Here is a 17,001-nt window from a genome sequence, read left to right on the forward strand (position 1 = left end):
ACTATTGGAGGAATCATTTCATGACTAGAGAGTAACAACCACAGTGTAATTCAGAAAGCAGTGAAGAAAACTTGTGTTCCAGGCCTCACCCAACTGCTTATTAGATGTGTTACCTTGGATAAGTCCCTTAACATATTATAACCTGCCTCAGCTTTTTTTTGTTGTTAATCTCTGAAATGGAGGGCTAACCCAGTGTCAGTGGGAGGAAGGAAGGAAGGATGGATAAAATGTATGTTAGGAGTTGCACAGATCAGTGTTTTAATTAAGAATTCTCCCAGAATAGGACTAAATAACCCATCTGGCTTTGTATTGTTTCACCCACTCTTTGATTAAGAATCAATAAAATAGTAACGTGCTCGTTTTTATATTTGTTGGTTTATTAATCTTCAACATGTGAAGTAGCACAACTTTCATTTTAGAGGTAAAGAAACTGGCAGTTACCCATCAAATTTTGGAATTAAAAGGACAGATCAGTGTTCTTTGGAGTTCTGAGTGGAAATTAATTTTGCTGTGGATTGAGAAATTAATGGGGGAGTGAGAAAATGAAGATACTAGGAGTACACTGCTCTCTGTGGAAGTTTTGTTAAGACTGAAGGGAGGGGGACTTCCCTGGTGGTACAGTGGTTAAGAATCCGCCTGCCAGTGCAGGGCACACGGGTTCGAGCCCTGGTATGGGAAGATCCCACATGCCATGAAGCAGCTAAGCCTGTGCGCCACAACTACTGAGCCTGTGCTCTAGAGCCCACGAGCCACAACTACTGAGCCCACACACCTAGAGCCTGTGCTCCACAACAAAAGAAGCCACTGCAATGAGAAGCCAGCGTACCGCAATGAAGAGTAGCCCCCGCTCGCCACAACTAGAGAAAGCCCGTGCCCAAAAACGAAGACCCAAGGCAGCCAAAAATTGAAAATAAATAAATAAATAAAAACTAATTGTAAAAAAAAAAATGGCTGAAAGGAAATGAACCTAAATACCTCTAGGGATATTCAGACTTGAGGAAGGGGTTTTGTTTTAAGTGAGAGAAGTGGGTGTGGTTTTTTTTGGTTAATTGGGTGAAACCAGTGTAGATAGAGGTTGGAGTTACCAGGAGTAGTAGATGGTGACACCATTGGACTATGGAGAAAATGAAAGTTAATGAGATCATGAACACATGTGGAGTGGTAATGAGAGCCTGAAGTAGAGGAGATTGAGGTAAGGTCCCTGGCAGGGACATCCTCTCTAGCAGCTTAATTACAAGGTATAAAACTAGATCATGTTGTGAAGTATCTTGTAGATTGCTGGGTATATGTGGAGTAGCCAAGAAGTCATAGGATTTGTAAAGCTAAGATATTTCACAGATGTTTATGAATGAATGGTTGGATCAAGTATTCAAATAGGCAGTTCTGATACACATGTGCAGGGAGAGAGCAAAAGCACTTAGATAAAACCTGAAAAAGAATGGATGATGTAGAGCATTGTTTATATTTAATATTGACTATTTATATTGACTTAACAACTGCTTTATAATGCTGTTTTTAATTGTGGCAAAATACACATAAGATTTACCATTGTAACCATTTTTAGGTATACAGTTTGGTGGCATTAAGTACACTCACAGTGTTTTGCAACCATCATCACTGTCCAGAACTTTTTCATCATCCCAAACATAAACCTTGAATGCATTAAGCAGCCACACTTCCCTCTAGCCCCTAATCTGTTCTCTATGGGTTGGATATTTCATATAAATGGAATCATGTAATATGTGTTGTTTTGTATATTTAGCATCTTTCACTTAGCTTAATGCTTCCAAGGGTCATCCTTGTTGTAGTATGTGTCAGGACTTCATTCCTTTTTATAGCTGAATAATATGCTATTGTATGGATATACCATATTTTGCTTATCTGTTCATCTGTTGATGGGCATTTGAGTTGCTTCTTGTGGCTATTGTAAATAAAGCTGCTGTGAACATTCACTTACATGTGTTTTCATTTCTCTTGGCTATATACCTAGGAATAGAAATGTTAGATCGTATGCTAACTCTGTGTTTAACTTTTTGAGGAACCACCAACTGTTTTCCACAGCATCTGCACCATTTTATATTTCTACCAGCAGTGTATGAGGGTTACAGTTTCTCTGCATTCTTGCTTTATCATAATTTGTAAAAATTAGTTCATTAAACCTTTGAATCCTTACTGAGTGCAAGGCACCATGCTAGATGCTATGTGAATTTCAAAGAAGGGCAAGGCAAGATTTTCTAGAAGCAACAGGTTCTGGGCCTGCTGGGAGTTAGAATCAACATTTATAACTGTCCTGGAAGGAGCAAGTGTTAAGTACTCCTTAACACTTAATTTGAAGGCACAATTAAGGTACCTTGAGGATTTCAGAGAGGGAGTTTACTTGTGGGGAAAGGCTTCTTTCTTTTTTTTTTTTTTTTTTTTTTTTTTTTGCGGTACACGGGCCTCTCACTGTTGTGGCCTCTCCCGTTGCAGAGCACAGGCTCAGTGGCCATGGCTCACGGGCCCAGCCACTCCGCAGCATGTGGGATCTTCCCGGACCGGGGCACGAACCCGTGTCCCCTGCATCGGCAGGCGGACTCTCAACCACCGCGCCACCAGGGAAGCCCCAAAGGCTTATTTCTTGACTATCAGAACAAGAAACTTAAATCCTATTCTGCGGGAAGCCGGAAAACTTCTGAGCAGGATAGTGATATAATTTGAACCTGGACTCTGGAAGAGAAATCTAGCAGCCAAGAGTAGAGGCTGAGGTCGAGGGTGGAAGAGACTAGTAGTGCCTGTGAAAGCAGTGTTGTGTTGTGTGTGTGTGTGTGTGTGTGTGTGTGTGTTTATTTATGGCTGCGTTGGGTCTTCGTTGCTGTGCACGGACTTTCTCTAGTTGTGGCAAGCAGGGGCTACTCTTTGTTGCGGTGCTGGGCCTTCTCATTGAGATAGCTTCTCTTGTTGCGGAGCATTGGCTCTAAGCGCGCGGGCTTCAGTAGTTGTGGCTCGTGGGCTCTAGAGCGCAGGCTCAGTAGTTGTGGCGCACGGGCTTAGTTGCTCCGCGGCATGTGAGATCTTCCCAGACCAGAGCTCAAACCCGCGTCCCCTTCATAGGCAGGCGGATTCTTAACCACTGCGCCACCAGGGAAGTCCCCAAAACCAGTTTTTTATTTTTTTTATTTTTTAATTTTTTTCTTTTGCGGTACGTGGGCCTCTCACTACTGTGGCCTCTCCCATTGCGGAGCACAGGCTCCGTTCGTGCAGGCTCAGCGGCTATGGCTCACGGGCCCAGCCGCTCCGCTGCATGTGGGATCCTCCCGGACCGGGGCATGAACCTGTGTCCCCTGCATCAGCAGGCGGACTCCCAACCACTGCGCCACCAGGGAAGCCCCCGAAACCAGTTTTTTAATTGAAGAGAAACTTGAACCTGGAGTGACAAATAGAAATGGAAACTAAGGAATGGAATAAATAGGACTTGAAACTCTTATATAAATCTTTATATTCTCCTTAGCTCTCATCTCTTCTGATTTTAAACATCATCTACCAAACACTAACAATTCCCAAAATTCTTTCTCCAGAGCAGACTTCTCTGTGCTCCAGACCACATACTTGACATCTCATATTTAAATTTTTTTAATCTTGATTTCCCCACCCCCCCACCAGAAGAGTTTTGAGTGATGTATTTTTCTTTCTCAAAATTTCTCGGTAGTTAAACAAAATTTCCTCCAATTAGTTGCTCTGTAAAAATAGCTACAGCCCCAAAAGGCATCACCAAATAACTTTATAAAATTTTATAAAAATTTGCAGAGCAAAGTAATTCATTACAAAAACATTTGACTAAAAAGATAAAACAAAATGCCCATAGTTCCACCCTCCTAGTGAAACCATTATTGGCATTATAGTCTTTTGCTTCTAAAACAGGAATTTCTTTTTCCTTTATCTGTCCTCTTTCTTCATTTCCCATTTGTCATTCATCTCCTCCCCACCACATACTCTACACGTACATGCACAGACCACACTCTTATATAGTTTGACATCCTGGTATGTTAGAGATGGTCGGTAAGTAGTTACAGGATATATAACAACTTTAGAACTTTCACACCAGTAGCAAAGCATTGTCAGTTAATATTCCCTCTATAGTCACTGCCTCAACTGAGACTGCTAGAGAAATTTGGGACTGAGTGTTGACTGAAAAGTTGGTGTGTGTCAATTAGAAGATTGGAATGCATCTAGTGGCGGTTGTAAAGGGGAACTGCTTATGTTTAAAATTCAGGCATTTTCCTTTGTGTCTATCAATTTTATAACCTGACGGATGATTCATCTCACAGAGATTTTCAGGTTCTCTGTGGTTTAAACCACAATTCTTATAACAAAAAAAGAATGCAACAAACAGTTAATTATGTCTTTTTCAGAAGGAAGCTTTATTTAATTGATATTTTTCTATAAGAATCTATTACAGGAACATTGTCATCATGTACTAGGTATTGCAGGTATAGACCTATATAAAAACAACCCTGAATTATACTGAAGGAACAACAGCCAGTCGGCATTTATCCCTATATCAGTCAATTATGTGATGGTCATTTACCTAGTTATATAAGCTAGAAATCAGAGTATGAGCCATTATTTCTCCTTTACCCCCATATCCCATCAGTTATGAAGTTCTGTGTATTTTACTTCTTTCTAAATATTTTGTGAATTGGCTTCTTTTAATTTGTTTATATTAAAAGCTGGTTTTCCCCAGTGTGTGTCTTGCAGTCACTCCTGATTTTCAAAATCTCTAGGCTGGACCACAGAACCAATATCAAGGGATTATCCTTGAACTAGCTATTCTTTGTGCAGGCTGGCCTCTAACTCAAGGCCTGGGCCAAAGTGCTAACCAACCCATCCTGTCCCAGCTCACTAACTAGGCACCTCTTTGCTACCCAAGAGACCAAATTACAGGCAGGGATGGAGTTTTTCTTCTTCACCTGGCACCCTTTTGGAGGGGGGGCTTTCTGATTCACATTTAAGTGTACATGGTGTATGTAATAATATATACAGGTCTATTCAAGTTTTTTATTACTGTGCCAGTTTTGCCATTTCATAGAAATGTATCTAAGATTCTCGTATTTATTAGCATATAATTGCTCATAATATTGTTTTACTCATGATGTTTCTTTATCTGTTGTGTTTATTTCCTCTTTTTCATGCTATCTTCTTCAAATATTTTTCCCCAAGCAGTTTTACCTGAGTTTGTTTTCTTCCCTTTTTTTTCATTTATAAATTTATTTATTGTTGGCTCTGTTGGGTCTTTGTTGCTGTGTGCGGGCTTTGTCTAGTTGCAGTGAGCGGGGGCTACTCTTTGTTGTGGTGCGCAGGCTTCTCACTGCGGTGGCTTCTCTTGTTGCAGAGCACGGGCTCTAGGTACGCGGGCTTCCGTAGTTGTGGCTCGTGGGCTCTAGAGCACAGGCTCAGTAGTTGTGGCACATGGGCTTAGTTGTTCCGCGGCATGTGGGATCTTCCCGGATCAGGGCTCGAACCCATGTCCCCTGCACTGGCAGGCGGATTCTTAACCACTGCGCCACCAGGGAAGTCACGTGAGTTTGTTTCTTATTAATCTTTTTCAAAAGAATTATCATTTTTAAACATCATCTCTATTTTTTCTGACCTTTTTTTGCTTCTCTCCTTTCTGTTTCTTTAGATTTGCTTTGTTGCTCTCTTCCTATCATGATAAAAATGTTGGGAAAAGAACAATAAAAATCAGTTTGGTTTTAGTCCTTTTTTTTTTTTTTACATTTTTAAAGCTTATATTAAGTATTGCTGTAGCTGTTACAGTGCAAATTTATTCGTAGTGGTTTTTGTTGTTCTATTTAAGGATTTTGAATTTTTCTTTATCAGTGTATCATTTCTCTCACAGTAAGAAATCTCCCATTTTTCCTTAATATTTCTTAATTTTTGATCAAATCCCAGTATGTAACCAGCCTCCATTTATCACCTCTTCCCGTGCATGTGTTCCTTCCTAACCACATATAAATTGTAACAACTGTGCAAGGCACCTTGCTGCGTGGAAGCCCTCAACCTATTTGGCCGTGTCCCTCTGCCAGGGTGTCCACCTCATTCCACCTGAGGCTCTCATACTCTGCATTAGGCTGTCCTCGTACTGGGACATTGACCTTACGTTGCCCAACAGTCCTGACATCCCGCACAGGACTGCTGCCGTACACACATTTCGCTATCCTTCCACCCCGTGTAGACACCCTGATTATGCCCCAGCGCCCTGCTCTGGCCTTGAGCTCCCCCTTTGAGAATTTTACCTTGCCTGACCCCACCTAATGGCTTTGGACAGGATTTCTTCAAGAAGGGGAAGGAGAGCGGGCACTGCAAGAGAAAGTCGTTTCCTGATTTAACATAGCATAGTTAGAGAACACAGACTGTTTTCTTCTTTGGAACTAATTGAGATTTCTTTTAACTAGTATAAGGTCAGTTTTTAAAACTATTCCATGTGCGCTGAAGGAATATATATACTCTGCATGGTTGATATGTGTGTGTGTGTATATATATATATGTATGTATGTATTATATGTATATTAAAAAAATGTAGAGAACAAGTGAATAGTCATATACCCATCATTCAGCTTAATAATGCATTACAGATACAATTGAAGCCCTCCGGAACCTTTTTTTGATTCCTTTCCCATTGTTTCCCCAAAGAGGTATTTACTATTCTGAATTTAGTATTTCTTAAACATGAATTAATTATATGAGAAATACTCTGTAAACTAGAATACCAGTGTAGACCAGAATTGCCCACAGATGCAAGCATTCTCTCATATCAGAAAACTTTCTAGGGACTTCCCTGGTGGTCCAGTGGTTAAGAATCCGCCTTCCAATGCAGGGGACACGGGTTTGATCCCTGGTCAGGGAACTAAGATCCCACGTGCCATGGGGCAACTAATCCTGTGTGCTGCAACTACTGAGCCCGCTCTGGAGCCGGTGTGCCACAGCGAAGAGCCCGCACACTGCAACGAAAGATCCCACATACCGCAGTGAAGATCCTGCGTGCCGCAACTAAGACCTGACGCAGCCAAATAAATAAATAAATAAATATTTTTTAATCTATTACAAAAAAGAAAGAAAGAAAACTTCCTAGTCTTTGGAAGAATGTTGGGAATTTGCCAAAGAAGTATTTGTGTTATCTCTTACTGCATATTTTAAGTCAGAGCATAAGCACTTAAGTCTTTTAATTGATAAGTAGGTATCTAAAAATATGTAAATACATGAGGAATGCTATGACGGATGTCTTGTTTTTACGCATCTGTCTGTGGTTAGTACTAAACAATTAGATAGTTGACTGTGGTAATAACCAGTAAGTTATAACTCTTTGACCACTTATGGCAAGCTATTCCATATATGAGAGAAAATCTAAATCTAACAGACTAATTTGCATGTCTGAATTACCTTTGATAGCTAACTGGAGAAACTGTTATTTAAAAAGTATATTCCTTCAGATGACTTTTCTAAAATCCTTTAAAAATCTTTAAAATAATTTTAGCCAGTTATGTTGTTGCTATAGATTAATGTCTAAATTGGACTTAAGAGTTTTGTCTCCTAGACCTTTGTCTCTGAGATCGATCATTTGACCATGTCTCACTTTAGCATTTATATATAGTAATTTTGCCTCTTGTGATATATGTTGTTTTGTTTTTTCATTTATAGTGATAGATTCCTGTGGCCTTTAAAATGATTGAATAACGATGACATGAATGCAAAGTGACTTCTCTACTGAAGCAGAAGATTCTTATTACCTTCCATTAACTCAGCTTAGTCTTCAAGAAGGGGCAGAACGAGTGAAATACAGAAAACTGAAGAGAAGAAAACCTCAGTTTGGAACTTTCTCCATGACTGTTCCTTAAGCCCTATCTTTCTACTTGTTTTAATTTTGCTGTGAATTTATAAATAGTGAAGACCAAAGAAATAGAAGAAACATTTGAGAGCTTTATACTAAGAAATTTGCCTTGAGAGCTGCTATTCTTAGGAGGGAAAAGCATATCAAGTTCCTGTCTGATTTTTTGTTTGTTTTAAACAGGTTTCTTATGTCCTTAGATTTTGAAGGATAAGTCAAGTATAAATACATACCTACACACTATTTTTAGCAGCTGTGAAAGAATAATGAGATTTGTAAATTAAGGGCTTTGTAATGTGGATGTTTTGCTACTAGAGTTGATTACTCAGAAGATCTTTTATAGCTCTTCAGTGTTTTATTTTTGATCTATCACTTCAATGATATTATTTGCCCAAACAAAAGTCCATCTGTCTTTCTAAGCTATGACCTTTTTGTGAACAGTGTTTGCATTCAATGTGCAAATGTCCATGTATTATCTATTTAAGCAACATCATAGGGCCATCACTCAAGGAAGTTGAATGAGGTGAACATTGATATAGCTCTTTCCCCTTCCCCCTATTTTTTAAATGTAACAAATACTTTTTATGTTCCCCTCCCCCTTCCCCTTTCCCCTTTCCCCTTTTGGAAACGTGTCAGGATCTAGATAGTTTAAGATGAGCAATTGAGGGGACTGAGAAATTGATCCACACAGAGCCTGGCTTCTTTGTGCTTCATCATAAGGTGTGCTGCCAGCCAGCCTAATTTTAAGTACCCTTTTAACAAGAGAACCTCGTGGAAATCCAGCCGGCAGACTCAAGGAGTTCAGGAAACAGGACCACAGAGGTTACGCTCTGGGGTGAGTATTCTCCTGTGTCTAACTTGGAAGAAGACTGTGTATGTATATGTATCATGGAAAATATCTACTGCTTTCTTACATATTATACTTTGGAGACTATCAGTGGGGTGGTTTGGAGACACCAACAGATGGATCTCTCAGGAAAACTGATTCTAACTGATGTTTTGAAGAAATTAATGTGAACTAAATAGAAAAACTCTTGAGAGGTTGTATCCTCCATCTCTAGGAAGATCTTTTCTACTGCTTTTGCCTGAAGTTACCTGAAGCAGATTAATCTTTTTTCATAAGTATCTGTAGATTTAAGTAGTTGTTTATTCTTAAGGTTCTTCTGCTATAACACAAGAATGCATTAGCTTCTGTCATATAACTTCCAGGTCTGTGACCCACTCTTCTGTTTGTGTTTTTCATGGTTATATATTCACAGACTGTTGTTTTTGTTTATAACTTCTCTGATGTATGGGGCCTGATGAGTACTCTAGAAAGGCTCAGAGAGCAAGTCTTTCTATAAAAGGGGGACCTTAAAGTAATCACAGACTCTTTACTTGATATCAGGTTCTTGCAAGAATAAGTGATTTCAGTTTTCTCATTTTCAGATCCTGGCCATGAGGTTGGATGCCTCACCTTGTTGAAAAGAGACACTGGACCTAAATGGCGCAGCATGACTTTGTTCCTGCTTGGCTAAATTTCTCAACACCACAGTCAGCTAAGGTACTGTTCTCCATTCTAGTAACTATCCAAATACCAGTTCTTTTCATCCCCATCTTGTCTGTGGCCTCTGTTTTACAATCTAGTTGTTTTTTTGTGTATTCAGCCTTGCCTGGGGATTTTACATACGTTTTCAATAAACTTAACTATCTTTCTTTTAATAGGGTATATAAATAATTGGGCAGTGCAAGTCAGTGTGTACCCTGCTACTGCCAGGTGTTCTGTTTATTTCATGTTAAGCTTTTCTCATTGTGTGGCACACTTAAGACTGCCTATATTAGCTGCAGGAACACTTCAGTTTGGGGGGGAAATGGATCTTCAGGATGAATGCACATTTGTCTAAAGTAGTAGATGAGGAGGAAAAAGGATAGACAGTGATTGACTACTACATGGCTCTCAGATTAAATCTTAGAAATTCTTTTTTAGAGACAATAATCTACTTAATGATTTCAGGGAAAATGTATGTTGCGTTAAGGGTAAAGACAAATGGAATATATTATTGTTAAAGGAAACCTTTAGGAAGCTAGTAAACTTAAAAATTCTTCCCATTTTGCCAACTAATAGAGGAGGGAGAAAGTTGATAGGTAGTCTCAGAAAAAAGCATACCTTCCCTATTTTTAGATGTGAATTTTGGGAAGATGTTCCTGGTCTGTCTAGACCCACAACCCTTTGCTCTAATCTTCATTTTGAATTGCCCTTGTGAAATTCCCCAAATCTCATAATTGACATAATCTGACCCAAGCGTTGGGCGTGGTGGGCCTGAGGGGTTCGGTGTGGGATCCTAGGAAAGCGTTTAAATGTATGCACATCTTATACCTGCAAAGGATGATTGATTTAGCACAATGAACAATTGATTTAGCACAGTGAACTCAGTAAAAAGAATGAGGAAATATGATTTAAATATTTCCATTTTATAATAAGCAAATTTGTGTGGTATTAGCATAAGGATAGACAGATAAAGCAATGGAATAGGATAGACAATTCAAAAATAGTCCTATACAGTTGATTTTTGACTAAAGTGCCAAGGTAATTCAATGCAGAAGTGATAGTCTTTTTAACAAGTGGTTCTAGAACTGGATATCTATGTGGGGGTGGGAGGGAGAGCCTCAACCTTTACATCATATCATACATAAAAATTAACTTGAGGGCTTCCCTGGTGGCGCAGTGGTTGAGAGTCCGCCTGCCGATGCAGGGGACACGGGTTCGTGCCCCGGTCCGGGAAGATCCCGCATGCCGCGGAGCAGCTAGGCCCGTGAGCCATGGCCGCTGACCCTGTGCGTCTGGAGCCTGTGCTCCGCAACAGGAAAGGCCACAACAGTGAGAGGCCTGCGTACTGCCAAAAAAAAAAAAAAAAAAAATTAACTTGAAATGGATTATAACCTAAATTAAAGAGCTGAAATCCATAAAACTTTCAGAAGAAAGAAGAAAATCTTTGTAACCCACTAGAATGGCTGAAATAAAAAAGATTGACAGACGGCGTGTTGGTGAGGATATTAATAATAAGGAAATAGATGTGAAGATGTCTCTACCCCAACCTATAGTTCTCCTGTAAGCCCTTGTCAAATGTATCCATGCTTTTCATGGTTTTTTTAGACTTTGGTTTCTATCATATGAGACTGAAGACTGTTATAGAATGCAACTATTTGGAATAGGAAGGGACATCAGAATTCATCTATAATAAGTGTTTCTCAAAGTGCTCCTTTTTAGTTGTGTAACCTCAGAGACTTATTCTCCCTGACCTCTTTCCTTATATGGAAATAGTAAAATGGGGATGGTGCCAAATTATAGTCTTGTTATGAGTATTAATGTTTGGAAGTAAGTGTTTTATAAAACTATAAAAACTCCTGTGGGGTTGTTAATGGCCTGCCAAGGTGGGATTTAACTGTTCCTTTGTCTTCAGTTCGAGAGTAATTTACACAAATAATAAATCTATTTAGAGCAAGCATCTTGCTTTTCCTTTCAAGATTAACAACATTTTTAAGTGTAAAGTTTTGGAGCTTATTCTTTTGGATATTGACAGGGTTTTTTTCCCCTCTCATGCAAATAATTGAAGTAGCTGCTTTTTCTCCCTATTAATTCAGTTAATGATTGAATATGTAACATAGGGCTTCTCTAACTCAGAGGACTGCGGTACGCTTAACTGTGTTCTATATGCTCAAAATAGGGGTTTCTGCCATAAATATTACCTGTATTCTAAAAACCCGATGTAAAACTTAAGATACTGAAAGAGACTGATATGTACTTACCTGTTTGCTTCTCTGTACTTTATCATCTTAGTCACCTACAGCCACCTTCGAAAAACACGGAGAGCACCTACCCCGAGGAGATGGTAGATTTGGAGTAAGCCGTCGTCGACATAATTCCTCTGATGGCTTTTTTAACAATGGACCTCTACGAACGACAGGAGGTAAGACATACCCAACTTCCATGACTATATAAGCTACTCAGCAAGCCCAAGCTGAGGGTGCATGTCCATAATCTTGGAATAATGATCTTTTGTAAACATAATACTCAGTTAGATCCTCCAGTAGTCATTACTCAACTATATTGGCTTTCTAACATTCTCAGGTTCTCTTAAGTCATTTATTCAGTTGAAGAACTCATATAGAAATTACATTAAAACAGAAAGTTGTATCTTCTGCCTTTTTTGTATGTGAACTTTTTTATTAAAAAGGTCCCCCGAAGGGCTTTGGCAATACCTTAAGTTATATCAGGAAGCATCTGGCCCAGTTGTTTCTGAATTTTCAGGAAGCAAACACTCTAATGTGTTACTTTTCCTTACTATTTCAGATTCCTGGCACCAGCCCTCCCTGTTCCGGCACGATTCCGTGGACTCTGGTGTCTCTAAGGGGGCATATGCTGGAATCACAGGGAACCTATCTGGTTGGCACGGCTCTTCCCGAGGTCACGATGGCATGAGCCAGCGTAGTGGGGGTGGCACAGGGAACCATCGCCACTGGAATGGCAGCTTCCACTCCCGGAAAGGCTGTGCCTTTCAGGAAAAGCCACCTACAGAGATTAGGGAAGAGAAGAAAGATGATAAGGTAGAAAAGTTGCAGTTTGAAGAAGATGACTTTGTAAGTATGAAGATTTAGTTGTATACCTAAAACCTGACAAATGATTCTTATATATAAAACCGTGTTAGTAATGAGAACATTTCAGAAAGTACTAAAAAGGGAGTCCCTAAGTTTAGACTTTTAGTGTTTTTAGGAAGGACAAGGAAGGAGCTGGTTAGTATGATGATGATGACCAAAATTCCTGTGTAACTTTTAGCAAATCTTCATATTTTTTCATCTTTTTGCCTTTGGAATTCTTATTTTTCTTTAAGCTTTATAAGGTTCAGTATTCAGATATGTTTATGTAAAACTATATTCTTGAATGTTAAATTGCTTTCTCCAACTATCATAAGAGGGGGTTTTTTGTCTTGATTTTGCCCTCTCATATAAAACAATTGTGGTAAGTTCAGAAACATGCAGTTAGGAGTATTTTAGCTGTTGCCTGTACATTCAGTAAAACTTGATGCTATTGTGTGTTGAATTATATGCCTTTTTTTTTTTGAATTATATGCCTTTTGACCTGTAAACCAAAAGTAGAGATTTTGTGCACCTTAAAAAAGTTTAATAATACATTTTACTTAACCAAATATGTCCAAATTATTATTCTAACCTGTAGTCATTATCTTTAAATTAATGAGATAATTAACATTATTTGTTGTACTACATCTTCAAAATCCTTTGTGCATTTTATAATTGTAGCACATCTTAATACAGAGGGCACACGTTCCAAGTGCCCAGCAACCACACGTGGCTAGTGGCAATCCTATTAGGTAGTTCAACTTGTTATTTTTAAGTAGCACATTAGATAAGCCAGTCACTTTTATGACAGCTATTTTATGTTATCAAAACCAACTAAAGAGTAAAATTAGGCATCAGCCCCTCTTCTCCCAAGTCTAGCAAATGACCTGGGGGCTCTTAATTTAAATGTCATTTATCAAAGTAAATTCCTATCCCCAGGTGCCTATCCTTTAAAACTTTATTATGGAAAAGTCTGTAATACACCAATATATTAAATATTTGTCCAGAATGTCCTAAGTGCTCAGTAGTCGAAAAATGACTACAACACTAAATTATAACATGGATTATTTATTCAGTAAACTTATAAGTTATCAGTTCTGTGGCATTCCCAGTGGGAAATTAATTGACAATGGAAAGAAAAATGTTAAGGCAGCATTATCCACCTGCTAAGTGATATAAAGGGAAGTTTGCTGCACGTCAAACCTGAACAAGGTCATTAAGGGCAAGTTTATTTTGTGTTTATGCTTTAAAAAAAAATTTATTTATTTATGGCTAAGTTGGGTGCTTGTTGCTGCGCACGGGCTTTCTCTAGTTGCAGAGAGCGGGGCCTACTCTTTGTTGCAGTGCACAGGCTTCTTGTTGCAGTGGCTTCTCTTGTTGCAGAACACAGGCTCTAGGCGCGCGGGCTTCAGTAGTTGTGGCTCGCAGGCTCAAGAGCGCAGACTCACTGGTTGTGGTGCACCGGCTTAGCTGCTCCGCGGCATGTGGGATCTTCCCAGAACAGGGCTCGAACCCATGTCCCCTGCATTGGCAGGTGGACTCCCAATCACTGCGCCACTGGGAAAGCCTTGTGTTTATGCTTTTATGAAATATTCTGAGTGTACATAAAAGTCTGGAGAAAACCGTCAAGTACGCACACAACCTAGCTTTGTGAAATATTGACATTTTGCCCAATATGCTGTATACCATTCTTTTACAAAAGAGGCAAGATATCATAGATACAGTTAAAGCTTCCCTAATCATATTCTCCTAACGTTCCCCTAGAGGTAATCACCATTTTGATTTTAATGTTTTATCATCCTCATGTATGTTTTGATAAATTTTTACTATATGAATGTATCTGTAGACAATCTATAATATCATTTTGCCTGATTTTGATCTTTATATGAATACTGTCATATTGTAGTTCTCTTTTATTTGCTTAAAATTGTTTGAGATTTGTCTGTATTGATACATAGGGCTCTAGATCAGTGGTTCTCAATCCAGGAGCAAGTTTGCCTCCTTCAGAGCACATTTGGCAATATCTAGAGAAATTTTGGTTGTCACACCTGGGGATAGTGCTATTAGCATCTAGTATGTAGAGATCAGAGATGTTGCTAAACTTCCTGCAATGCGCAGGACAGCCCCATAACAAAGAACAGCCCAAAATGTCAGTAGTGCCATGGTTGGGAAACCCTGCTCTATATCTTTCTCACTGCTGTATAGTAAATATTCTGTGGTGTGAATATACTAGGTTTATTTATCCATCTTCCTGTTGACAGACATTTAGGTTGTTAAAGATCTTGTTTTGGAGATAAATCTAAAGGACAGGAACCATGGCATTGTAACTAGAGAAGGAAGGGTCAAAAATAAGATTTTTATCCAAAGGGAATTGATGAATAATAAGTAAGTAATTTGAAAAGGAAAAACAGGAGGAGCAGAATTGGAGGATAGAAGATAAAGACGTCTTGGTACCAAAGAGATGGGTGAGATCAACCGGAGGTGTGCACATGGAAATAGAGATAGTAGTTGAGGTTTATGGTTGGACAGAATCACCCAAGGAAAGTAATATATTCAGAGAGGAAGCTTAGAGCAGAACCTGTGGAATAGCAGTAAGGGAGATTAAGAAGTGATTGGTTGAAAAAGAATGGGGTTTATCAAGAAAGAGTAGTTAGTCAAAAATAACAAAAGGTATTTGAGGACCTAATTGTTTACAGTAGGTTTTCTATGTTTCTTGTTTTTTCCCCATACTCTACATTGTATAATTAGAAAGTTATTTTTTGTTTTAAAATAGTATTAGTTTAATGTAATTAACAGTCCTATATTTGTACCTTGGACAAGTAATAACCCTAATTTCCCCTGAGTTGTTGGATGGTAATGTCTACCTTGCAACATTGTAGTAAGGAATAAAGATCACATATGTTGGGACTTCCTGGTGGCGCAGTGGTTGGGAATCCACCTGCCAGTGTGGGGGACACAGGTTCGATCCCTGGTCTGGGAAGATCCCACATGCCGCGGAGCAACTAGGCCCATGTGTCACAACTATTAAGCCTGTGTGCCACAACTACTGAAGCCCGTGAGCCTAGAGCCCATGCTCCGCAACAAGAGAAGCCACTGAAATGAGAAGCCCACAAGCGCAATGAAGATAGCCCCTGCTCGCCACAACTAGAGAAAGCCCATGCGCAGCAACAAAGACCCAACACAGCCAAAGATAAATAAATAAATTAATTTTTTTTTAAAAAGATCATATATGTTAAATGATGTATGCAAAACATTTAGCATGACAGAGTTGTTTTTTGTTTTTTATTTGGCTTTGCCGGGTCTTAGTTGTGGCACATGGGATCTTTAGTTGCTGCACGCACGATCTTTTTAGTTGCGGTATGTGAACTCTTAGTTGTGGCATGTGGGATCTAGTTCCCTGACCAGGGATTGAACCTGGGCCCCCTGCATTGGGAGCGTGGTGTCTTAGCCACTGTACCAACCAGGGAAGTCCAGGGTTTTTAATATTTTTTTTTTTTTTTTTTTTTTTTTTTTTTTTTTTTAAAAATGGCCACTCTGGGAGGCATGCAGAAAGAAATGTGTTTTTTTTTTTGTTTTTGAAGTACGTGGGCCTCTCACTGTTGTGGCCTCTCCCATTGCAGAGCATAGGCTCAGCGAGCCCGCTCCGCGGCATGTGGGATCTTCCCTGATCGGGGCACGAACCCATGTCCCCTGCATCGGCAGGCAGACTCTCAACCACTGCGCCACCAGGGAAGCCCAGAAATGTGTTTTTAACAAACTGTGCTGGAACTATATCTATAGATATAGGGGTGTGTGTGTGTGTGTGTATCTTCTCTACCCCTACCACCTAGCATACAAAAAAATGAATTTGAGATGAATTACAGACCTAAATGTAAGGCCTGAAACTAAGAAAACTTAGGAGAATATCTTTCTCACATAGGGGGTTAAAAAAAAATAAAAAGATTTCTTTGGACCCAGGGAGCAATAACCATAAAGGGGAAAACATTGATAAATCAGGCTTCATCAAAATTTAAAACTTCTGCTTATTTCACAGACTCAGAGAAAATATTTGCAGAACATAGATTTGAAAAGGGGCCTGTTCCCATAATGTGAATAACTCCTACAACTCAGTTTTTTTAAAAACATAAACAAGATTTGAACAGATGCTTCACAAAGGAAGATAGATGAATGGCCAGTAGGCACATGAAAAAAATGGTCAGTGTCATTAATCATAAGGGAAATGTGGAAATTCAAATTAAGACCACTGTGAGATACTGCTGCACACCCACCAGGATAGCTAATATTTAAAAGTCTGAAAATACTAAATTTGGTGACATTTTTGAGCACGTGGAAGTCTCATACATTGTTAGCAGGAGTGTGTAGTAGTACAACCATTTTATGAAAAGGAAGGTCTGACAGTTTCTTATAAAACTAAGCATAAACTTTACCCTGTGACCCAGTACTTCCATTTCTAGGTATTTGCTAAAGAGAAATGAAAATCTGTGTACATTTATTGTAATTTTATTCATAGTAACACAAAACTGGGA

General features: G+C 39.2%; 1 protein-coding gene across 2 annotated transcripts in view; it reads left to right on the top strand.

The window, feature by feature from the left end:
- The window catches only part of GPBP1L1 (GC-rich promoter binding protein 1 like 1), a 56,866-nt gene that overhangs the window by 20,167 nt on the left and 19,698 nt on the right, over positions 1-17,001 (top strand). For both annotated transcript variants that reach the window (XM_060140174.1, XM_060140173.1), the window contains exons 2-5: positions 7,675-8,696; positions 9,290-9,404; positions 11,679-11,808; positions 12,192-12,478. In XM_060140174.1, the coding sequence (XP_059996157.1) occupies positions 9,345-9,404; positions 11,679-11,808; positions 12,192-12,478 (477 nt within the window). In that variant the 5' untranslated portion in view covers positions 7,675-8,696; positions 9,290-9,344. The remainder of the gene's footprint in view (positions 1-7,674; positions 8,697-9,289; positions 9,405-11,678; positions 11,809-12,191; positions 12,479-17,001) is intronic.

Source organism: Lagenorhynchus albirostris, chromosome 2 (assembly GCF_949774975.1).
Source record: "Lagenorhynchus albirostris chromosome 2, mLagAlb1.1, whole genome shotgun sequence".
Taxonomy (NCBI): Eukaryota; Metazoa; Chordata; class Mammalia; order Artiodactyla; family Delphinidae; genus Lagenorhynchus; species Lagenorhynchus albirostris.